Source organism: Poecile atricapillus, chromosome Z (genome assembly GCF_030490865.1).
Source record: "Poecile atricapillus isolate bPoeAtr1 chromosome Z, bPoeAtr1.hap1, whole genome shotgun sequence".
NCBI classification, from domain to species: Eukaryota; Metazoa; Chordata; class Aves; order Passeriformes; family Paridae; genus Poecile; species Poecile atricapillus.
Window position 1 is genome coordinate 125,091,438 of NC_081289.1, and position 26,500 is coordinate 125,117,937.

At 35.2% G+C, this 26,500-nt stretch overlaps 1 protein-coding gene across 2 annotated transcripts in view; it reads left to right on the forward strand.

The window, feature by feature from the left end:
• Window positions 1–26,500, forward strand: part of ADAMTS6 (ADAM metallopeptidase with thrombospondin type 1 motif 6) — a 140,239-nt gene that overhangs the window by 59,478 nt on the left and 54,261 nt on the right. For both annotated transcript variants that reach the window (XM_058826222.1, XM_058826223.1), the window contains exons 9-10: window positions 12,049–12,195; window positions 20,038–20,179. In XM_058826222.1, coding sequence (XP_058682205.1) covers window positions 12,049–12,195; window positions 20,038–20,179 — 289 coding nt within the window. The remainder of the gene's footprint in view (window positions 1–12,048; window positions 12,196–20,037; window positions 20,180–26,500) is intronic.

Sequence of the window (26,500 nt, forward strand, 5' to 3'; positions counted from 1 at the left end):
CAAGCATGATCGATCTAAAACAGGCATAGGCACTTGTTACATTTAAAGTATCAGCATATGGTTTTAAAGAGTATATTGTTATGACATTGATAAAATCTGAGTTTGGTCTGGAAATATTTCAGGCCTTCCGTCAAAAGGCAGCGGTGTGAGTACCTTGTGATGACTTTAAAAAGACTGGGCACCTTCTTTTATCATGAGGTTACCTTTCTTCTGTGCATGGATTGACCAATACAGAGTTATGGATAACACGCTTTTCCATTCACTAGCTGATGGAAATGAAAACTAGCAATCTGCTGATCAAAAAAAAAAAAAAAAAGGAGTTGGAAGTAAACAATTATTTTTAACCCACCTATTATGTTAGATAATCACTGAGCAACTATGCTCTTATTTATATTATGTATTAAAAATCCCTACACATCTAGTGTAGATGAATTTTAGAATTCAAAAACAATTGTACGATATCTGAACAGTAATAAAATCTAAAAATACATGTAATAACTTCCATGACCTACCTCCCTCCCCTCCTCCCTCCCTCCCCTCATTACTAGGGTTGGAAGGGACCTCTAGATATCATCTCATTCAAACCCCTGCCAAGGCAGGGTCACAGGAGCAGGTGACACAGGAACATATCCAGCTGCATTTTGAATGTTTCAAGAGACAGAGACTCCATGACCTCTCCAGGGAACCTGCTCCAGTGCTCTGCCACCTTCAATATAATGAGGTTCTTCCTCATCTTGAGTAGAACTTCTTGTGTTTTAATTTTTGACTATTGCTCCTTGTCCTGTTCCTGGGCACCACTGGAAAGAGTCTGGCACCATCCACTTGGTGCGTGCATTTGAGATATTTGTATATGTTTTGTATGTTATTCCAGAGATACAGAATATTATTTAATATATGTAAAAATTTTATCATGTAAAGATGGCATGATGACCAGAATTTATTTGAAGAGCTTAGACTTTGACAGTTTGAAGAGACTGCTTAGAATCCAAAAAAAATTGTATAATAATAGCGTATATTCTGTGATCATAGGAAAGTTTTTGCCATCAGTGTTTTCTGTGTTTGGTATCTTTTGGCTTCTTATACAGAAGGTCTTTTAAAAGTCTGAAATCTCAGCTCTTTGAGGCTTTCAGCTAATTCTTGAGATGGCAAGATATGTCAAATGATGTTTTGATAAGATGCAGAAATCATATTCCTTTAGCTTTTATTTTTTTAACTGCACAGTTATTAAAGAAAGTTGGACTACAAGTTTGGTTTTAAGAATTAATATGCCATGTGGATATCATCAGTAAAACCTGCGAAGAATATGTGGACAAAAAATCTTCAAGATTTATGTTTTATCGTAGCCACAACATCATCTGTCATTCTACCCACACAGTGACTGAATGCCTCCACAATTATGTCACAGTTGTTTCCTCTCAGTCTTCTAGTTTCCAGTACCTACTAGACACTATTTGCATATATGAGTAAAATAATTTTTTCTGAGAGTCTTGTAAACATTTTTCTTTGGCTGTACCTCTTTTCAGACTTAGAACAGGAAATTGACTTCATTGTTAAGTGAAAAATAGAAGCATTTAAAGGACACATCTACATTGAATATGTAACATACAAGAGTGCTCAATTACACAGAATCACAGAATGAGTCAGGTTGGAAGGAACCACAGTGGTCATCTGGTCCAATCTCCCTGCACAAGGAAGGTCATCCTAGAGCTGATAGCACAGGTTGTATCCAGTGAGGAAGAATTCACAGCCTCTCTGGGAAATCTATTCCCATGCATAGTCACCTGCACAGTAAGAAGTTCTTCCTTATGTCCAGGTGGAACTTTTGTGCATCATTTCTGTCCTATCATTTAGCATCTCTGAGAAGAGCCTGGCTTGGTACCTCCCCTCCATATCCTCTTGGTACCTCCCCTTCATATACTTAGAGGCACTGATGAGGTCCCCTCTCAGTTATTTTTTTTTTAAGGCTGCACTCCAGCAGCTCCATGTCTCTCTTGTTCTGAGGAGCTCAGAATTGGGCACAGCACTCCAGATGACGCCTCATCAGGGATGAGTACAGGGGCAGGATCACCTCCCTCTGCCTGCTGGCAAAGCTTTTCCTAATGCCCCCGAGGGTCCCAGGACCAGGACCCACTGCTGGCTCATGGACAGCTTGTTGTCTACCAGGACCCCAAGATCCTTCCCCTCCATGCTACTCCCCAGCAGGTCAGCTCAAGGCTGTGCTGGTGCCTGGACTTGTTCCTCCCCAGGAGCAGGATCCTGCTTTTGTCTTTGCTGAATATCAGATGGTTCTTCTTTGTCCATCTCTCCAACCTGCCAAGGTCATTCAGATGGGCTGCAGAGCACTCCGGGGTGCTGGCCATTCCAATGTGCTGAGCAGGCATCTGCCCCTTCATCCAAATGATTGATGAATATACACATAAAAAATGTGTAAGTGGTGAGGAACAGAAGCAAAAAGAAATTACCCCCCCCAATAAATATTTAACAGAAGGTATGACTGAACATAATCACAATCAACCTATCAGTCTCTCAAGTTTTCAAGGGGAAATGCTTTTCTGGATAGCCTTCTACAGATTGCAATGGGAGAATTGCACTTTGAAAGATCATGTTTTTATTAGTTGTATAGTTGCTATGGAATACCAAGTTTTTAAAAAACTTTTGAACTGAGGCTCAAAATTCTTCAATGACTAAAAGAGAACAATTATGATAATACATATTTTTTGATGGGTTATCCAAAGTTTCTCCAAAATTCGATATATAAGCTTCCCTGATGGAAGTGTGGCTCTATTTGTTGTTAGTACTCTATTGAATTATAGAGTGATGAGGAGTCATTAGATCCTTCAGTCTGAATTCCTGTGTATCATAGTGTGTTAAATTAAACTCATTTAACCTGTATTGATCCAAATTAGTTCCATTTGGTTGAAGAATACCAGGAAAGTAGTTCTTGAAACCTTAAAGGAACTGGTAATCTGATTACAACAGTCAGTCATACCTCCTGTTAAATAGTTACAGTTTTTGTAAAAAAATTTTTTTGGCTTCCATTCCTTACCAATTGTTGTGTCTGTATGTATATAACCCAGTTTTGGTACTGTTCAGCTCTGTGCAGTTCAGACTCATAACCAGCTCTTCTATTGAAGATGGTGGTACACAGTGATTGTGTCTTTCTTGAGGGCATAAACTATGGAGAAACTAACATTTTTTGTTTCTCCCTAGCAGTGATTCAGAGAACAGCCTTGTATTACTCTTAGTACTTGTGTGAACTAGATATGTTTCAGAGCTGGCCCTTTAGACTTCAGAATGGTTTCTCTAGAAAACTGAATTTTGATGTTTGACCTACAGAATGTCTGCTTTCCTACCATCATATGTTTAACACCAAAGTTGCTTAAGATTTCTGGTAAGCAAAAAAACACAAACAGTGACTTCTTGTACCAGGAGTGAGAATTGAGTGTGTATCCCCTAAATCCTCAAGCAAAGTTGGACTTTTTCTTCTTGGTGAAGAGAGGGACTCTTTGCAGGCCTCATCATGCTTTTATCTTGGACAAGCTGAATGATGTAAGATCCAATCCTATTTTATATTCCCCAGCCAACTGAGTTAGGTGGCTTTCTGCTCTATGCTTTTATATTTGGATACATTCTAAAATGTCTAGTTTGTCCCATGCATGCTGTACAGCATGCTTAGTTAAACTGGTAAGGAATTCTGGATTCCACTGGAAGAGGTGTATCAGTAAAAGAAAGGCATTTTACCATTCATTGTTGCAGTTTTGTGGAGGAGTTAGCTGAGATTTGGAAAGCGAGAAACAGAGTGAAAAGGAATAAATAGAGTAAAATCAGGTAAACAAAGGAAATGTCAGAACATGAGGATAGTGGACTAGGCTTAGGACAGAAGGTTGCCCATAGAACTTGGAGTAAGAAAAGTATTTACTAATGACAGACAACCATTGAGGGCTGTATGAAAGGAGCTGGAAGATAAGATTGGTGGCTAAAATAGTTTCTGAAAAGTCAGAATTGTCTTCACTTATAGATGATGTAATGAATTTAAATTTGACAGTTTGACAGTCATATCTTGATAAAAAAAGGTGAGAAATAATAAGAACATTCAACAGACTAAATTGTCTTCAAGATGAAGAACAGTGATAATTTCAAGCATGTATATAGCTCTAAATTAGCTCATACGGCTAAAGTGTGCCTGCAGTTTCAGCACTTTCCAAAGTCTCTTTTCAGGCTATATGCAAAATGAAAAATATTATAAATACCCCTCCTTCTGTATGAGAAGGATGGTCTTCAGAGCTGGAGTAAAACTTGTAATCTGGTGGTACTTTTATAAGATGCTTGTCTTTACCTCATTCTTCATTGACAAGTGGTCTTCATGTTTGAGCAGTGCTTTGGGTTTGCATGGGCAGGTTTTAGTGGCATGCAGGCTGCAGGTATCTTTTGTGGGAAGCTGCCAGAAGCTTCCTCCATGTCCCATAAAGCTGATGCCAGGAAGCTCCAGGATGGAGTGACAGTAGTAGGACACTGGGCCCATCAGTGACAGTGGTAGGGCTTCTGGGATAACACATTTTAGAAAGGGGGTTTAAAAATTGCTATACAACAGCAGCCAGAAAAGATGACTGAGAATACATGAGGTAAACAACTCTGCAGACACCAAGGTCTATGAGAAGGCACTGGATCTGAGGTTCCCTTGCAGCTGAGCATAGGGCAGAAAGCCACATAACTCAGCTGCAGGGGAACCTCATTCTTCATGGCGAAGAATTTAATGGAGAACTGTCTGCCATGGGTAGGTGGGACTACATGCTGGAGAAAGGAACAGTGTGGGGCAAAATGAGCAGCAATGATGTGTAATGACTGTAACCCCCATTCTCCATTCAGGAGTAAATTTGGGCCTGGGAAGAAGGAGTGGATGGGGGAATTTTAAAATTTAGTTTTTATCTTTCATACTCCTACTCTGATTTGATGGGTAATAAAATTAATCTGATTTCAACAAGTTGAATCTATTTTGCCCATGATGGTAATTGGTGAGTGGTCTCTTCCTGTCCCTATTTCAATCCGCAAACCTTTCCTGATATTTTCTCTGTCCTGCCCAGCTGAGGAAGAGAGGGGCAGGCACCTGGCATTCAGCCAGGGTCAACTCACCACAATCAGTCAAACCTCAGGTGCATTACAGGACCTGAGTTTTAGTGAGAGGTTTTCTAGAAGAAGTGCATGTCAAGCAATGTCTTTCTTGTACAGCTAGAAAGAAAATACTCCAGTCTGAGGTAACAGAGACACATATACCAAACTTTACAATAGCTTTTTCAAAACTAGTTGTAACACAGCTAGGGTGGATTGTACTAACATCACCTCCTATCAGCTCTCTGGTTGATGCAGTCATCATTGTTTTGTCTCTGATGATGATGTCTTCCATCTTTAACTACAGCAGTCTCTCAAAACCTACAGGGTATGAACACCTCAACAGCAAAAAGAAAACATTATGCTTATTCTTGGTAGGTATCTAGGAGTGATGGAGTTCAAATGGCTTGAATTTTTAGGGCCAGTTTATCTTTTTTCATTTAAAAACCCAACAAAAAGAAATAAAACAAAAACAAACCAAGCCAACCAAAGAACCAGAAACCCCAACAAAACAAAACCATCAAAAATCTTAACCAAAATGTGTCCACAAGCCACGTAAGACCATACATAATTATTTCTAACTCTCACTCCCCACCCTCCATCTCCTGCCCAGTCTTTTTTGCTAAAGAAACATTGCTTTATGCCTGCTTTAATAATGCAGGTTTTAAAAAGTTTTCTTTGGGACTTCAGTTTTAGTGACATGAATATAAAATAAAATGTTATAAGCAAATGGCAAAATTCCTCAGTCATATGACATGTTTATATTTAAAATATGGAAAAATTCTGTCTCTACATATCTGAAATACGTTCAGAATAACATCAAAGCATTTTTATCAAGGAAATTGAACATAGTAACACTTCAAAGGTCTTAACAAAAGTGCAAGAAGAATAAATGGGGTTGAAGTGGAAGTTTATCATAACCATCAGGGCATCTTGAATTTCCAAAGGCTATCTGAAGTGTTCTCAGTGTTACTCAGAAGTTTGCTTCTTGATTGGAGCCAATACTTTCTCCTTTGACCTACAGTGTAAAGACCTGATGCATTTGCTCTATTGACTTAGTCTAGCACACAAGCCTTACTTGAAGTTTCTGTTGTGCCATGAAGGCTGGAGAGTGATGGCAGTGTAATCCAGGAGAAGTTTGTGCTTTGCTTTTTGGTAACAGTCCCACAGAAGTCTGTCATTTCCCCATAAGAAAGTTCAAGTTTCTGAAAAAACTACATTGGTTTTCAGTAATTTAGAAATTGCTGTGATTTTAAGAGCCTCATACATTATTTAATACTAAATTATGCTTATTTTAAAAAATTGCTTTTATGGGGTGTTTGATTATCATCCATAACTGAGAGAAGAGCAATTTTTTAGGATAGGAATGTGCTAAAATTATGTTGAATTTCATGGCAGACATGCTGTTTATAAAGCTCCTATTATTGAATTAGCTTGTTTCCCAAGTTTTCAGGGAACTAATATATTTCACCCAAATTTAAAATTCTGCATTACTTCAAAATAAAGCATTAAGCATACTCCAAACCTCAGAATGATGTCCAAATGCAGGAATTCAGTAGTTAAGGTTAAAATCCATATAAAGACATGGAAATAGAAGGTGAAGTAACTAATTAACCTTGATTCCTCCCCTGAGGAATATGCAATGTCAGATAGTTTCAATACATGCTATTAATGTTTGGAATCCTAAATTAAAATAAATTGATTTTTCAAAACAATACTTTTTGATTATTTATCCCTTCATTTGTAATGTCATTTAATGGTAAATTTTAATTTTCATGCTGTTAAGTAGCTATAACCAATACTTTTATAACATTGGCTAAAATTGTATGGAGTGCTACATAGAAAGAGGAAAATTATTTTTTAATAGACAGTATGGGGAAAATATTTACAAAAGTAAAGAGAAAGTGCTTGCTTTTGTTACTGAGAAAATGTAAAGTGTAGTGATTGTAAGGTGTCCAGAATTTACCACAACCTCATAACAACTGACAAATATTTCACTACTAGTAGACATGAAAATAATTAAGAAAATTACCATGTATGTCTACATAGAAATCGTGCTTTGTTCCATGTAGTTCATAGCTCTGATATTGTAGGGAAAAAAGATCTATTATTCTTTAATAGTAGTTTATGTTCAGATTCACCCACTTTTTGCTGTACAAAATAATGTTGAAACATGGCAGTTTACCTTTCTTCCCTTGTGTATTTTCTACTGAAACTGAGAAAAGATGTATTTAAAGCCATGCCTATGTTTTACAGATGTAGGAAAGCTAACAGTTCTAATTTTTCAATGTAGGCCCTGAACAGACATTCTAAGATATATAAAATACATACATAAATTTAAACTACACTTTTTAAACCATTATGAGAATAAATACAATACACTGGCAAAATTACTTAGTGCAAATTTCATGAAAATTTTTGTATCTCATATAATCAACTCAGTTTCTCCAAGCAAGTTATGGTTCACTGTTTAGGTCTTCTGTCAGATACAAAAATACTTGTTCAAGCATGCCCACACTGTGGCAGAGAGTTAACTTTTTTACTTTCAGAAACTTTTAAAGTATTCTTCATTGATTTACTTTATGACCCTTCCCTACCTTTTACTTCATTCTCCATAAATGTTAAGTCAGGCTGAGACACTGGAGGAAATACTTGAAATGTAGCTAGGATCAAGATACTTGAAAATAGCCTGGTTTCGCTCTTCACATGTGTGTTCATCTCCTAGTACTGATAATTACTATGATAAAACCTCTTAAGGTGTAAGTTGCTTTTCTTTCTCTTAGAAAGATAGGGTGCCAATTCTTTATCCTGGGATATGTAGTTTTTGGAGCTGTAAATCAGCTTCAGTTGATGGACAAGATCCAGTGCTTGACTTTACAGTATTTCTCTTGCTTGTGTTTCTGTAATTTTTTTCCTCACCTGACTCACAATTCTGTCTCTGGCACACTTCTTCCTAATGCTGTTAAACAAGTGGTAGAGCAACATAAAAGACACTGCTTTTAAAATAATGGGCCAAATTTATATAACTCATGAATTGTGAAGAAACAAAAAAAACTAACATTCTCTGTTGTATTTAGCGAAATGAAACATTAGCAATCTGTACTTTTCTGAATGCTCCAAACCCTAAGAAAACTAGGGAACTGTTTGATGTGCAGATAATTAGTACTTCAGCTGGATAGCAGAGATAACTGTTTGAGAAACAGCATTTCACCTGAGTACCACTTTTAATGTAGCTTTAGGGCTAATAAAGTACATTTTATACAAATTAAATCTCAGTGAGGAGTATGGAGATGCAATCAGATTGGTGTGGATCTGTCTTCTCTTAATCTGAAGTGTCTGGGTAGGAAATAAGAATGGAAGCATTCTGGCTGTCCCACAAAAATGGCTGCTGTAATTTCATATGTATCAGCTGTGTTTTGGCAGCCATAATCATCATTGTTTAGAACTACTAAACCTATCAGTAACCAAATGAAACTGCAGGAACCTACAATGGTGGTTTTTTGCAAGATAGAGAAAGGGTAGATAAACAGTTTATATTCACATCCTTCCCTCTGCTTATACTCCAGGGTCTCTGCTTATCTGTTGCCCTTTATTCAATGCAGCTGACACTAGTTATCTCCCCTGTGATTTTGGGGTTGGATTGTAAATTCGATATGTATTACAAATAATTCCCTCAGATAATTTTTTCAGATATAAGGAAAAACAGATTGCCAAAGGAGAAAAAATATGTTAATTTACAGATGTTAGTAAGTAAAACATGCAGTGAGCACTACTAGGATGTGCTGCCTTTGAATTTTTTAAGAAGCACACAAACTAGAGCTAATTTGCAGGAGAGTTTCAGTTATAATTTTAAAGTTCTTAAGTATTTCTACTTTCCACAATTCTTTAATGTAAATTAAGTGCTCTTAAGAAATGAGGAGCCATAATGAATGAAAACACAAGAGCTGCTGGGTTAAACATCCTCCCTTGAGATGGTAGATGGAAAGATAATTTCATAGAATAACTTCTGTGTCAGCTGAGGAGATTTCAGTCTGTGCTCACCCATCTGGCTGTTCTTTTAAAGAAAAAAATTATACTGGTAGTTTTAGACAGGCTTTTTAAGCCAATGAAAGGAACACAATCTGTCTATGTTTAGCGAGTTTGAAAAAGGTAGACAAGTTGTAACAGCGGCTCCACAAAGAATTTTTTATATTCCTTACTTTCTTCCCTTCCTCTCCATGCCAATCCCATTGCAAACATGCCTTTGTAAAGACCTAGTTTCATATAATGATGGCCAAATATGACCAGCATGTTCTGATGGAAATAAAACTGGTAATTTGGTCAGAAATGTGTTTCCATCTGCAATCCTGCCCACAGGAGTGCAAATTACTGGATTGTAATGGCATGCTGCCACTACCATCTTTGGAAATGATGACAGTAGTTGTAAAACCCTTCTGCAAACATCAGAAAAAGTTACCTGCACCTCATGATCACATTCCTCCTTAATTCAGAAGCAAAGACAAGTATAAGAGCCTTCTTGGAAAGGAATAGATGATTTAGGTGAATGAATATTTATAAAGTATATCATTGGCTCATGGAAAGGCGTTGATGGAGTTCCCATGTGCATTAGTAATTAAGGCTTCCAGTCACAGACATGCTTTTAATCAGGCATATCACTGCCACTGTCATCAACATTATCTTTTTCACAAGGAGAGCAGGTAGAAGGAAAGTTATTAAACTGTGAAGTTTGTTCTTTTATTTATATGCCCAAAAGATAAAAATTTAATTTCTCAGAGAACTGAAGTCAGTAAGTGTTTTAACAAATGGAATACACTAATTAGAGATAAGCTGAATATAAGAATCATCCAACTCATTTCTATAAAGGAGTAATTTATGTGGATTATTAAAAAATAAGGTTTTCTGTTTTCAGAAATGGTACAGAGACATTTAAAAAAGGAATGTTTCTGCTTAAAGTACCCCAAATTCTAGGAAATAATTGCCACTGAGAACAGGTAAAGAAAGCACGTTTATCAATGTAAAATTCTGGTTCAGGTTGTTGCACATGGCATCTAAGTTCTCTCCTAATACAAATAGATATTGATAAGATCATAAGAAATTAACATTGGTCTGAAAGTTTCATTGCATTACATACATTGCTCAGATGAGTAGATTAAAGCATTATTCTATATAAGCAAAGGACATTCTTTATTTGATTATATAACAGTCTAAGGTGTCAGTCAGATCTTTCCAGTGTATAAGTACAGTGTATGGCTTCTGCATTTGTGAGATATCCCAAACTGAGCCAGACACACGCAGGCATTGCTGCAGAATATGTATTCCATAGAGACACATCCTATAGGCTAGGCAGCCATGCTTTTTTGATGATGAAGTCCTTCCTGATGCTGTAGCAATCATCCATCATTCACTGAATGTTCTTTTTAATTTGGAAGGAATAGTTGCCAACACTTTAACTTGTAGGTAGTTATGATCATTTGAAGAGGTGGAATAGTACTCAGTGTATTGAAGTTCAGGGTAACATTAAAGTCTTGGGATTCTATACCACATTCTGGAGCAATATGTTCAGATTAATACAACACACCTGCCACTACTTTCACAGTGAAGAAAGTGGCATGAACTGGTATGAAGTAGTATTGTCAGCTGATAAAAGGTCAGTTTCTTATCTACTGCATTTTGTATGTTCTTGCAATCAGTCCTAAATGAAAATGAAAACTAAGTGCCTCAACACATTTGTCTTCCTGAATGATGAGTAAGAAATTAGAGAGCCAGTCCTTTTAGCATACAGAAGACTCCAAAGACAGACTTCTCTGTATGATTCTGGGAGTTCAGAACATCAGTTCTGAAACATCAGTTTTGGCACTGTTTCAATTACTTCTTGGTCCTTTATCAGGGAAGTTCCTGTGTCTCTCATTATCTGCCCCTCTGATTTCTTAAGCCTTCGAGAAGAAGTAAATTTGACCAAAGCTTAGTATTTAAAAAAATAAGAAATGAGGAACGAACTTTTCTCCCCAGGTGATGGAAATTAATCAAAGAATAAGAAAGTGGAGTTTTAGAAATGTGTATACTATTGAGAAATATTCTGTTCAGGTGCCTCATTTATGGCACACCCATAACATATACATTGTTGATTGTCTTAAACAAAGATAGTCTGTGTTGGAAGTCTGTTGAAATAGATTGTCTGTGAATTTACTTCCAGTTTTAATTTAATGGATATGCTGATGATCTATAGTTCAAAAGGTTTCTAAGACATAAGGATTCTTTAGGATATTTTTTACTAGGGTCATATCATCTTTCTTGAAAGTTAATTTCTTTCTTGAAAATCTCTTTTGGCCAAGTTCTATCCAGAAGTTTCTTATTATATTTTCTGCTGATTTTAATTGTCTTCATTTTGACATTCTTTGACAAAAAAAGCTCTAACAGAAGGGCTTCAAGTCCCTCCGTGAGTCAATACTGAGATGTGAGAGAGGGAGTGTGCATACAGGATGGTCCTACGAATTGCAAAACTCATGTTCTACTTGAATTATCATTGGTTTTACTGTGCCTATACATAGTGTATTGTTACAGCAACAGCACCTATTCTTTTTCCTTTTTTACTAATCCAAGAGTCTGCACTATAATAAATATTCCATATCCAGGTGCCATACCAAATAAAGGCTTGAATGCTCCGTATTTGTCTTGCAAGAATAGTATTGTGTTTTCTTTAAAGGCTTTAGAAAACAAATAAAATGCTTCCAAAAATCCATAGAGGAAAAGAAAGTTATGTTGCTGTGCTGTATTATGAGATCTGAATAAACTAAACAGAACTTAACTGACTCTCTACTTAGGAGTTCTGCGCTGTGTTCTTTTAGGTCCAACATGATTGCTGTAAAGGTGACATTATGTTTTAAGTGATATATGATGCTGTAGAAAAGTAATGGGCTGTTTTTCTCCTACTCTTTTGAGCAGTTTTGGTATGAATCATGATGGAATTGGAAATTCCTGTGGGACCAAAGGTCATGAAGCAGCAAAGCTAATGGCAGCTCATATTACAGCAAACACCAATCCTTTCTCCTGGTCAGCTTGCAGTCGGGATTACATCACCAGCTTTTTAGAGTAAGTAATCTCTCAAGAAAAATGAGTTTTCAAAAAGTCGACACCTTTTGGGATCAGTTGTAGAGATATAGTGACCTGTCCTGATGGTTTACATTTCTATAATGAGTAGACAGAAATATAGCAAGCCATTGAAAACTCTTTTTTCTGTAGAGCATTATTTCAATGTAATGGCAAAAGCTCCTTTTAGTCCATTCACCACCTTAAGAGTTCTCTACTGTTTTTAATCTACTCAAAAGATTCTGAAGTGCTCAGAATGAATACCTCATTACTTCATTAAGCTGAGAGTGGGAAATGAAGGAGGGCAGAATTTGTCTACAGATCATGCTTTTTAAGCATACATAATGTGAGGGAATTTAATGAAGAGAAGGTGGTTATAGCCCTGATCCTTTTATATTTCATTCTTCTGATGTTTTTCATGCAGATTGTGGGTTTTTTATTTATCAATGTTCTTTGATAACAGTGGTGAGAATATAAAGATTATAGAAGAAGGGGATGGCATAGATCTTTATATTAATTCCTAAAAATTCTGATAACCTCTACTTCTGCAGTGATTTTTATCCAGAAGTAGATTGCTACCTGAAATTTCACTATGAAAAAGTTCAAACCATCAAAATACGTTATTCGCAAAAATGTACTCATATCAATATATAACATTGGTATAGATGATTCATAATGAAGCCTTGTATGTGTTTTAAATTTTGAAGACAAGTACATACAACCATGAGTTCACTGAGAACAACTTCTTAACAGATATGTTTAGATGCTGAATGATAGGCTTTATTGTAGGCATATAACAGTTGGCAGGTTCAGTGTCATCAGTGCAATCATTCCTTTAAGAAGTACTTAAATGTCAGTAATTCAGACACTTACTGTTTTTTAGGAGAGGGACTTAAGCCAGTCAAATTGTCTAACTGTGAGGCTACTAAGAACAAAATTAGCATTTCCTTTTCTTTTAGGGATCTAAATTCAGAATAAGATGCTGTCTTTTGTATCTCTTCTGAAGAGACTTATCTAGACCAAAGCCTTTAGGTTGGTTCAGATGTAGCTTCCCACATGATGTTGAGAATCACCGACTTGGGCTGTCAAAGTGCTTGAGTTGCTGTAGAGTCGGTGGGCAGAGACAGATATTTAATGTTGGTGCTATTCTGAGGAAGAAAACTTCTCATCATTTACTGTAATAGGCTTAAGGCATTTTGTATCATACCTCTGAACTGTGCACCCACGCAGTTTTATGTACTAATGTATTTAAGATGAATGTCTAAACTAAAGCTGTAAATTGAGTAAATCATCCTTACCATATATGTGTGATACAGGCTTCTCACAATACAATTTCATTTACTAAGGGGATATAAATATATATATATATTTATATATGTATTTTTTTAATGCTAGCATTATTTAAAAATATGCATAGATATTTTGTTTTATAATTGCCAATTACTTATGTTAATTCAATGCTGTTCCCATTAATAGTCTTTCTAGAATGTCATTGCAGCCTGGTTTTAACTATGAAGACTATGTTTTTCATATCTCTTCCAAGATTATTTCACAGCTTTGTAATTCTGACTGTAAACTTGCCATTCAGGTATTTCCTTCAAGGATTTGTTAGCTTGTTCTTCTTGTTACACTTCTGCTGTTCTCTGTCTCATTTACTTCTGCTTGTTGCTCTTCTCTGAAGAACTCCATTTTGATCCTATAATTGTCCTGACAATAAGTTGTCAGTTGATGAGGACATAATTCAACATAAAGTGAAGAAGTTATTTCTTATTTTTGGATTTAGGGAAAAGAACATGATAAAATTCTGTGGCTTGTGTTATTCTGAAAATATAAAAGAGCTGGGCATTTGTTCATAATGCTCCTGCACAGTTTCAAATTGCCTGATGTATGCAGTGGTCTTTCAAATTTTTACTGCCAGTTAAAAATATTTTTATCTTGAGCCTTTTACACTGGGTTTTTTTATTGATTTAGTTTATAATTTACTGTTAGCATCTCTATTATTCTTTTCCATTCCATAGATTTGATTTATGGTTGATTTTGAAGTCTGTGGGATGGTAGTGAAATTGCAGTTATACTAACATAAAGCTAGAAGTACTCTGTTGAATCTGTTTCCATAGTTCTAATCTTCTCAGGTTTTTTGAGATACTTCTCTATCATCGCCAGTGTCTCTGATTTGAACTCTATTTGAATTACTACCATCTGTGAATTTCACAAAAAAATCATTACTGAAGATTCTAAATGATACTTAAACTAGAGAAAAACAAAAATCTATGCATAGCAGATTCAATGATAAATTATTTTTTATAATACTTCAGTTGTATTTTTGTAACCTGGAATGGACATGTTATTATTTTTCAAAGCTACCTTGGACACACATTATGTTACACATCACAATTTTTGTATATTTTCCAGTTGTATAGAATACTGTGTTAAATACTGTACTGAGAGTCAAATATAACTTTTCTTTCATCTACTAATCCTGGAATCTGTTTCCAAAAATTTCAGATTTCCTAATCATGATCTGTTCATTACAAATCTATGCTTCTTATTGTCTATGGATCTAATATCCTATAAATTAATTGATAGGGTTTTTTTGCCTTAAAATATTTGATTTATTTCATAAGGTAGAGTAATCTGTGAAACTGTACTTTGTTTCTCCAGTTTCTAATTTGCTCACCAGCTTTTATGCTATCTCAGTGACAACAGGCAGCTGTTAAGAGTAACACAAATACCTGCAGGACAGCTGTCAGAACCCAAAAATCACTTTTTACCCATTTGTACATATCCTTAAGAAAGAACAGCTTTAAGAGCAGGTTTATCTCAGTTGTGGATAGTAAACAGTTAGCAAGAAACAAAAAAAACCAACCCAAACAAAAAAGCCAGTTCCACATGGCAACATGCCTGTGACTGATCTTAAAAGAGCAGAAGAGTCTGCATCCTGAAAGGATTTTTTTTTTTTTCTTAGTATTTCTTCATGACTCAGCAACAGGTGAGAAAAATGCTGATTTAGTGCTTTAGAGGCTAAGCTGGTTTGGAATTCATTTAGCTGTGTGTAAAAAGACAGGTAGGACATGAGGGTATTAAATGTAGATACCCAAGCAGAAACCTGGTCTGTAGGACCTTTTAGATTTATATTTTTGGACCTTTGCTTGTGTTTGGGCCAGGCTGTCATGGTACCATGTTAATGTAACTGGAATGAATTTTGATAGAATTTCAGTCCATGTTCACAGTACTTTATGGTAAGGAAGATCAATGTGGGTTTACTAGTTTACTAGCTCAGATCACCACTTGCTACAGCAGTTTTGCACTCAGGAATAGCCATGAAGTATCACCTGGAGAGTATCAGTTCAGTCAGTTGTGAGGAAAGCAAATTGTTTTGCAGAAGTGCTGGAAAGAGGATGGTAAGATGATCAATATGGCTCAAAGGATGACAGTAAGACAAAGTAAAGTTGGGTTATGCTAATAGGTCTACCAAAACTCTCAGCAAGGATGATCAACCAGCACAGATACTGCAATGACCAAAGAAAATACATATTTTTTTCTGGAGAAAACATTCCTTGGAGCACATAATAGCTGTTGTCTGCCAAGTTTATACTAGCTGTTGTCTATCAAGCTTTTAGGTAGAGTGAAAGACTGACATAATTCAGTCAATCAACTGAATTGTTCATAAGTGCTTTGCAATGGCTTTAATTCCACATTACAATTTAATTACAGTAATAGAGACTGAGAATTGAAGGCTTGGAGGGCAGTCTCAGGAGACAGAGATTTCTGTGAGAAACCTGTAAAATCTATTCATAGGAGAAAAGATCCAATCCTAAAATGTTAGTGACTGAAAAACAATTAGTATGAATTTCATTCCATGCAATATGTATGGGTAAATAACTTCCATGTTTTGCTGTAAAAAAAATGGGTGATTTCTGGAATCATCATTTATTTTTCTTGTCAATAACAGGAGAGGACTTAAAAGAAGCAAGATGGCTAGCTCTGTCTTTCAAAGGCAGGATTGTCTTTTGAAGGTGGAGAACCAAGAATTTTAAATTATTTCAGTAAGATCTATCACAGGAAATTCTTGAAGACACTCTATGATTGCCATGCAGCAATATAACCTGGTGCTTTTAAAAAATCAGTCTTAAAAATATGAAGCAAGGATTCTGTTAGGAGCCAGATGTATTGGCATGTGTTTTTTGTTCATAATTTTAACTATTTCTTTTTTCATATTTTATGGGCAATTTGGCATCAGAATTAAATAAAGTATTATGTATACTATCAATGTATTCATGTATATGATTGTTTAGCTATAACTGATATTCACAAATATTTGTAACACATTTAATTTGTGATCATTAAGTGTAGCTTGCATTATAGTCCACATCATTATTATGGATTAGAGCACTGAGTGACATTCAAAACTAATTTTCAGAGCCAGTGTTCTGTGGTATTTTCTTCAGCCATTGGAGGGGTTGGGTTATACAGTGTAAGTAGGGATATTTGGGAATAGATACTGTAACAGAAACATACACCCTGAGAGATCTACATTCATGGTTTTTGCTTTTTCTCTTTATTGGTCTTGGATAAAACAGTGATATATGTGCTGAGGTGGTGATCCTGAGTTTTGTGTTCTTCAGTTTGTAAAGATTTAGAAACATTTAATCCCTGGTTGGTATTAATTTGGTTGAGCAGTTAGTAGTGATAGCAGTCTGAAATCTTAAGCTTTCCTAGAATGTTCTAGTATCCTTGTTATTCTTTCAAACAGAATAATAATTTGCTGTCCTGTGATATTAAAATAATAAAAAAAAAAGAATTTAAATTATATTGTAGAGTGTTTTAAAATGATCTCTGGAGACACTACACTGGAATACTGGGCTGAAATGACATCAAGCTTAGCTATTTTATAATTGAAACAAGTCCCAGTATGTCCCATAAAAGTTCACAAAATTAACCTAAATTTAGGAAAATGAGAAAAACTTTGAGCACTAGTAGTACCTTGTAGAGTAATAGAATATAATGGTCAGTTCGAGATGATCTTATTTCTGTTGCAGACATTAAAGATTTATCCACCCCATGTTCAAAAATGCAAATGCTCTGCAGGGATATCCTGTCTTTTTTTTCTTTTTTTTTGACTTGATGTATATGCTTCCTATATAAGATAGAATCACAAAGCACAAAAGCAATTGTGAGTAGAAATTTTCTAAAATTGTGGGTATGAAGGTATTTGGGGCATCATTTCCTATCCTTTTTTACATTACACTTTTATATGCCTGACTGATAATAATATTAGATCTCTGATTATAAAGTTCTCCAAAACAATTAATCTTCTTGGACCCTTTTGGTTCATTCCCCTAGATTTAACATAAATGTTTTTCTCAAGTATCTGGGTTTTGCTTTGATGGAACAAAGAAAGAGAGAACAGGGACATACACACAAGATTATTGGACCATTCCCAAGTCCTGTAAAAGTTTTCTGGAAAGCTTAAATGGTCCTCAGCCCGTATTCATCCTTTGCACAGATTTGGTCAGACCTTTCATTACCAATGGAAAGTCTCTGGTTTTATTAATGTGTTTATAAAGATCATGCCATTTCTTTTCCAGGATACTTCAGTTCCCGCAATACAGCATCAGCTGTCAGTTTTGCTCAACTGCTTGAGATAAATACTAGAACTGAAGCAGAAGGGAAGACAGAAATAAAATTTCAGTCTTGAGGATGTGATATAATCTAGCTAGTAGAGAATGACTTCTCAGTAGCAATTTTCTCGCTTATTTACTACAACAATATTTCATTATAGTACAAATTTGGTATTAGAGCAGAAGAGTTGTATTTTTGTATCCAGTACAAGGATTTTTGACTTGCTTTTCTGCCATTTTATGTCTTGTAGAGAAGGTATAGATCTTTGTTTAGCAAATTTAAAATTTAGAATAGGTTCTGTAATCTAATTTGGGCTGGGGTACATATGCCTGTGAGGAGAACTCGCTGAAGGTAATGAGGTTTTTTAAATGCTGTACCCTTGGCTGTCTGTTTACAAGATCACAGTTTACAGTCATCTTGTAAACTCTGCAATATTGGAGTCTATGGAAATGTTCCCATCATACAGCAATACTAGCTCAAGTTGGTGCCAAATGCTAAACTTCTCACTGCTTGTATAAGGAAAGAGTCTATCTGCAGTTTAGTCCAGACATTGCAGAAAAATCAGCTTGTATGTCAGTTCTTTTAATACTGGAATTGTTAACATGCACTCCTCATACACGCAAAATACAACACTGAAATATTTGAAAAGATTGAAGGATATCTTCCCAACTTCTGCTGCTAGAAAATATATATATTTGCAGTAATTGCATGAGATAAAGGGGAAAGTACATAATTTTTTTTTATGCCAGAACCACACAGTTGATATTTTAAAAGTAGATTTCAGCTGAGTGGATGCATGGGTGTGGTGTGTATGCATGCATGCAGGTGAATCACACCAAATTACTTGGAATTTGTCATCAAATACTGTCTTTTTTTCCAGTATTTACCTGGTTCTTGCATTAGTTGCTATTTGCCACCTTCTGAAGTGGTTGGCAGAGTTTTGTTTCTTTGTTTTTCCGAAAGATCTTTTTGTAATATTTCGAAGACTTGATCAAAATGCAGTTAAAATGAGAACATAAACTGTGTAGTTAAAGGACACTTTTTGCTCTTTTTTTATCTGCAGATGAAAAGTATAGAAAATTGGAGATCTCCAAAAAACAGTGTAGAACATTCACTTCTGAAATTACGTTCCTTTGGCAAGGTGCATGGAAAAGATTTGGAAAAAAACAGAACATAAGTGCTGGCAAAATTGGTAGGAATGTCGAAAAAAAATTTTAAGTGTTGCCATAAGAATTCTTTGAAAATCCTCACTTATTCACATGTGAAATGAAAGTAAAAAAGCATCTGTCCTCTTTTATGCACACTGACCCAATAAAACTGAATAATTGTATTTAGCAAAGTATAAAGTTTTCTAAACAGAATTCAGTCTGGTTTTGGCTTTCTTTGTTATTTATTCCACTACACTTAAATATTGTGGTTGAATATGGGCATATTTTGGAAAAAAACCATCAACCACTGAACAAAACAGTGAATATAAAAAGAAGAAAATACTGAAGTTTGCAAAGATGATTCTTTTGGTTCCAACATGAATTTTTCAGAACTAAATATTAATACAATAAAAAAGGTCTGGGACCCATAAAAAATTTTTCACTCACCCTAGTATAGCTAAATTTGAAGTTCCTGCAGAATTTTTTTACCTCTGTAACCATTTTCTTCGCTCTAATGGAAGAAAAGCATGCATGTCAAGGTCCTGATCCTATAAACATTTCATCATGTTGAAACTCAAATGTGTTTTAGTTTTACATAAACCAATTGAGCTGCTCCTATCTATAAGATTATACTTAGCTGTTTGAAGGATCATAAGGGTCATTTCAAATTGTAAACTGAATTTCTTAGATTTGCTTAATATGTTTATTTTTCATTCTATGACTAAATGTAGCTGTTCTTCAGTGAAAACAAATAGGAGTCCTAAACCAAAAATGAAAATCAGTCTTGTGTGGCTCAGAAATTATCACACTTTTTAAAAGGATAATATATAAAATTATTTCACAATCTAAAAGAAGCATTTTTTAAAATAATAATGATGAAAAATTATTTTAATTTCTTAAATCCCTATAAATATTTTCTCTTGTTAATATGGGTGTACCTTCTTACTGTCTGTTTATTGCAATCATATTTGTTTCACACCCAGCACTGTAAAAGTAAGAACTAGATACATAATATCATTACTGTGATTTACAGTCAGTAGAATTCCTAATTGATTTGGTCCTTTATGTTGAACAGTTCGGGCCGTGGTACTTGCCTTGATAATGAGCCTCCCAAGCGTGACTTTCTTTATCCAGCTGTGGCCCCAGGTCAGGTGTATGATGCTGATGAACAGTGTCGCTTCCAGTATGGAGCAACATCCCGCCAATGTAAATATGGGGTAAGAAGTCTTAATCCTTATGCTGAGTGTTCTGCTTAGTCATTTGTATATATTCCTTTATAGCATAAATCTTTAGTTAGTCGTAGTAGTGGGTTACAGATTTCCAATAGCATGTCTGGTGCCATCATTTGTAAGCAAAGGGTTAATTTTAATCCTTATGCTGCATCTTTTGCTTGAGCCATTTCTATGTGCTGTACACTAAATGTGGATAAGGATGAGCTGGGTAAGCTGTTCTTTAACTGTAAGAAAAAAACCTGCCCAGAACACTCGAGCCCGATCCTTGTAAAGTGTAAGAGAATTTTCCCTGATTTCAGGTAACTGAGATCAAGTTTATATTGTATTAATCTTGAAACATAAAGTCTGTTTTGTCGGCTTTAACCTTTCAATATAAAGCTACATTTTGAAGTTTCTTTTGTACCTGTATTGATTTATCAGACCTGATTTTATTTTCTTGTTTGTTTGTTTGTTTTTCCCCTGACACTGAGTCTATTGCATCTCACATTATTCCAATATCTATTTTGAAAGATGAATTATTGTTCTGGGAACAGACGAACGTGAAGATAGATAGCTGGATAGAATACTGAGTAGCAAAGTACTAGCAAAGGTTTGGCTGCAAGTACCAGTGTGCAGTAATTAAAGTAAATAAATTTCCAGTAGAAATAAAAACCTTCACATGTAGGTCATTGTGTTACAAATATTTACTTAAAATCTTCCAGCCAAAAGTATGCAGTTAAAGGACGCATTCTGCTATGCTTGTTATGAAATAATCAGCTGAGACCACACTAAGTAAACATTGAGAACATATCTTATGGTTTAAAAGTAAATAGTTTTAATAATTTTAAATTTGTAGATTATTCAGATAAAATAATTAAATAAAACAAGGAATTCCATTTTTAATATCTCTGGGGTGATAAATACAGTATTATTCTTGGAATGCCTCTTTGGCAGATTAAATTTTGGAAAGGATCTAAGAGCTATGTAGCTGGCTAAGTAGCTCTGAGTCTTCTGATTCCTCATCAAGCCTCTTTTGGCCTTTTTTGTTTCTCTTTAGATTCTCACTTCCCATCAGTATTTTTTAATGGCCTTATTTCCTGTCTCTTCATCTAAGTCATACCATTTTTATTTTTCTTTATTTTCTTACAATTTTTCACCACAGTATTTTATTTACAGACTAGGGAAATCTGCAGGTACTTGATCTACAATTTATAGCACAGTCTTCAGAGGCATATTGCATTTTAAATTAAATTGGAAAGTTCATAATGTGAAAAACCTGGCTTTTCCGCATATATGTAGGTTTCTTTAAACACTAGTAAGCTGCGTAACCGTTGTGATGATTGTGCTGCACAGTACATTTTCTTTCTTTAACCAGTTTCTAAACCAGAAATAATTTGAAGTAATGAAGACATGTAGGTAATCTTTGCTTTTTTGCCTTCTGCTTTCTTCTTTTTTTTTTTTTTTTTAAAGGGTTATTTTGGGATTCCCTAAGAGTTACCGAAAAGGTGTTGACACATAATTGAGGCAATGTCTTCATGAAGTGAAGCTATGTCTTCATTACCACATCTCTGAACTGATATAGGGTGAGGTGTTCCGTCAGTGTACAATCAATGTAAACATAACTTCCAAGTGTCTCAGAAAACAATGACCATATTTTTGATCATAGGATTCAAACTGCATATATTAATAAATAAGTTATTTTACAAGTCTGGTAATAGCCATTCTAAGAAATAATATGCATGTCAAATAGTATATACATTTTAAAAAATTATCTGCCATGGCCATAATGCTCTGCAAATGTGACCATGCTGATTATTGTCTTGGAGATTTGAAGTGATAATTTTGAAACAGGGGGGAAGCAGCCTTTGGGAGATTGCAGTGCAAATGAAAATAACCTACTTAAAAAAGATTTATTTGTAAATGAAATGGTTTCAGGACTGAAGAGTGAAGCTAGATCTAATTCCCAACATAAGCTAAATCAAATACTCTTCCCAACTCTCTTATTAGCAGAAGTAAACAGTCAGTGCTTTGGATACTTCTTTTCAACGTACTATTCAATGAAGATGACATTAATAGTTCATGTACCTTTTTCAAACAGACATATGTGCAACTATAATAGAAAAACATAGCAAAAGTTACCTAATTGCAGTGAATGTAGTTCATATACTAGCTTCTTTCAAGCATTTCTTCTAGTCCTTTTTATTTGAAGCATCTAGTAAAAAAAAGATATAGAGCAGGTTTTACAACAGGGATTTTTGTGACCCGAAAGGAAATAAATTCCAAGTCTCAGAGAAAATTGTTTGTATTTTTTCTCTTTCTCATGTTCTTTACTGATTTTTAGTGGTAAGCCATGACAAGAGAAACCATTGAACTCTCAAATCAAAGCACATGCAGGTAGAAGAATCTTCTGTGGCCTCTGATGAGCCTGTTGATATAATTGGTGTTTTTAAAATAACTTGGAAAATCTTCAAGTTCTTTCTGTTTAGGAATTCTGCCATAATCTTCTAACCTTTTATAAAAAGTACCTCATTCAACTGTGTAGCTTTAATGTTAATGTGTGTTTCTTTCCTTTTCTCCCTTATTTCCTCATCTGCTCCCTCTGGATGTTAAGTTATTGTTGCTTTAGGTTGTAGATCCTGTCTTAATTCTGCAATGAATTTTTTGCAGTTAAAAGCTGGAGCTGTTCTTAGGAACATGAAGTTAAGTACATGGAGAGGTGAGGTGTTTGACTAACTAAAGCATCAGAACTCAATTACTAAAGGGACTTCAAGTTTCTGCTTTGTGTGCGTTTGTTTACTGACAAGGGGACAATCTGGCATAAAAAGGAGTTCTTTAGTAGTTTTGGTGCTATTTTGGGGACTAGTCCTAATTAAACTTTAGTTAAATTTGGACAGAACTCTTGCAGCAAAAGCATTGCAGCTATTGGTCATATTTCTCTGTGTTTGGCACATTAACTGAGACAAGAAGTCAAGGTGATGCCTTAGATGTTTGAGCTCAAAAAATAAAGCTATATTTTAGCAAGTAGATAATGATCCATCTAGTGTTACATGTGCATTGTTCTTTATACTCCACTGTACTATACTAAACTAGTCTATCTACTATACTATATCCCTTCTGATACAGGGAAAATTTTACTGAGTTTAGGTGAAGAAATGGGTATTTTGAATAAAAAAGTGAAAGGCAGTGTCTCAAGCTATTTAAAATATTTCATTTCTAGGGTATATTTTCACACTCAGGAGAATGTTAAATTTATGACTTATACAGTGAGCCAAATTCTAATGGTGGAAATTGCACTATTTAATACTGATGCATAGCTTTTTCCTAAAGGCAATACATGCTTTCAGGTGTCTTACTGGATTCACTGCAGTGGAAGATTTTGAGGTTGTTAGAAGCATTGCTACTTCCTCTTCAGTTATGTAACTGCTGGATATCCATCATCTTCTAGAATGATGCAGTGTGGATTTTCTTCTGCTGATTGTCAGATGTGTCTCAGTTCTCTGCTCTGTTTGTGTTTTAGTTCCACTGATAGTTCAGAACCTCCTTTAGTCTTTTGGTTTAGGTGATTGTAATGGGAGCTGTTTCATTGATTTCAGATCTCCTTATCCTTTGAGCATCTGCCTAGTAACAGTTGGCTGTTGGCTGTCTCTGGGTTAACTCAGGAAAGAATTGCAGTCTTGACTTCCAGTTTCTCTCCTTTATGGGTTTAAATAGTACCTGGAAAATGCCTAGCTGTAACTTACTGATTTTTTGGTTCAAAATAATGCTGTACTTTAGAGCTGGTCCCTACATTTTTAGGACAGAGGCTAAAACCTCAGACATTTTAAAAGCAGTTAATACTTTATGCATATGTTTGATATTGCTGTGTTGCATTTTATGATCTGTGAAGCTGCTGGCTGCTAGCAGCAGGGTTTCAGAGATAGTAGCTTACAATTATTTGGTATAATTTTTCTGCATTTCATGCTCTTCCACCAGCACCAGTCAGCTGACTTTAAAATCCAGGAGAATAAACACATTACTATACACCTATAGTTCTACAATATTTCCACTAGGGCAGGAATTACAGTTGACCCTTGTAATTGGGTGATAAAATTTTTAACATTCATGAATTAAACTCTCACTTTTCTCATTAAATATGGATGTGGTTTACTCCAGTTAAATGAAGAGCAGTAGTACTGACCTTGATGTAGGGGTTTGATAGGAAGGTAGAAGCAGAAGCAGATTCTGGAAGCTGGTGATTTTTCACAAAGAAAGGCGGAGAAGCCACTGTTATATCTTTGCACTGAAGCTACTGTTTTCCTTTTGTTCCTTCACTGCTGATATTATGCCTAGGATCATGCATTTAGTTGAATTTGGGCATAACAATAACTTACTATAAAGTGCCTTTTTTGACCCCAACTTCATATATCGTACCATAACTAAGTTGCTTTACACTTGTTGTTTGTTGGCTGAGCATATGTAGTTTCATCAGATGGATTTGCATTGCATTGCTCACAAAGAGGAGTTAAAAGTATGTGTAAGCAAAGAGAGAAATTCAAGATACTGGTATCATACTCTGTCATTTTTATCAAACTTTTTTTTTTTTTTTTTTCCTAGTCAGTTGAAAGAACTCTTGCTAGTATTGTGCAGGCCTTTGGCATTACAGATTATTAAAGTTTCTACTTTTCTTGTATAAGGACTTACAGGATTGTGTTGTAATCAAAATAATTTTGTTCCCTCTTTTTTCTAAGTTTATGATGTATATTGCCAAGGGAAGTCCCAGAAGTCTTCCTCTTTCTGGAACCTAAAGCAATTCAGCACCCTTTTTAGAACAACTTCCCTTTTTTGTTTCCTCAGGACTATCTTGTCTCCAAATACCCCTCTTTTTTCCTTCCCTTCGTCTCTGGTTTTCTCTTTCCCTCTCTTAGAGACACAGATGTCAACAGCAATATGCCTGCACCTTGTGAATGCTGTTAAGAAAGTGTAAGGAGAAGCTGTTGATCAGAACAGGAGGAGTGCATTACATGATCATAGAAGCAATAATGAATGAGATTCCAGATACTGGAGTATCGTTTGAATAAAATGGATAGGTTGCATGGGTTTGAAAGGGAAGATGGTACTTGGAGGTGATTGACCTTGTAGAGTTCCTTTAGTTTCCCTAAGGTTCACATAAGCACCCTGTATCTATGAAAGAGTGTTGGTAACGTAATACAAAGGTGGGACTTAAGTTTTGTATTCTCTTTCACATTCTTTGGCATGTGATTCATAACATGCTGCACCACTTAGTGAGCTTTTGTTAGTGAAGCACAAAAATGAAAACTTCTGGGTGCTTATCTGAAAAAACTTTGAACCTTCTGAAGTTCACTTACTAATTAGGGTCTTCTAGTTTTAGTTGAGTTGTCATCTTCATTTCAGCAATGAGCCTGAAAATACTCTGTTGATGATTGTTGATTGAATTGCAATTCAAGCTAATTGTTTTTTTGCTCTCTTTTAACAAATGCTCATTCAGAGGTGCAGCATATTATAAATTAAACATGCTGAAGTAATGGATAAATCTAATTAGGATTTAAAAATTTTATGAACAAAAGGTGATCTTCCCAAATTATCGTAATTTAATATGCCTTGTGAATGTATTTCCCATCTTTTTTTTTTTTTTAATTTTATGGGCTGAACTGCTAACATTTGTTGGAAGCTTTCATGAGTTTTGAAAAAAAGAGCAGCACATCATTTGATCTTTGGTCCTATTACTGAGTTTTCATTGTGCTGTATTGTAGCAATTTATGATGATTATGATATAGGGTGCTTAGATCTTACATAATTTGAAATGCCTATATGTAACTCTGCATGATGCAACAGAAAGAGGCTCCATCATTTATAATACTTAGGCAAAAAGAAGGTAATTTGATTTGCTGTGTTTTTTTCTCTAGATGGGTTCAGCTTTGTTTAATTTACTGCAAATACAAGCATCCGAATTCCAAACTGAAGTCATGGAACCCTAAGATACACCGTTACAGGTTGTCATCTATCTTGTCTTGATCTTGTGAAAGACCTCAGCTTCAGTTTATGTTTCCTGGATTTAAAAAAACTTTTCCCTTGTTTGCTTTACAAATTAGCAGTTACTAAATCCAGACATTTGGAGACTGACTTTGAAGTCATTTATTAATTTTCAGATTATGCTTCTTTCTCTTAGTTTCATTAAATTATTCAAACAAATTTAATGTTGGCAAAATATGTTAGTTTCATCCTTTTCCATGGAAGAAAAGACTACTCTAAAAGGGTCACCTGTTGGTGGGTGAGTGTGCGTGCGTGTGCGTGTGTGTGTGTATGTGTGTGTGTGTGTGAACAAAGGGC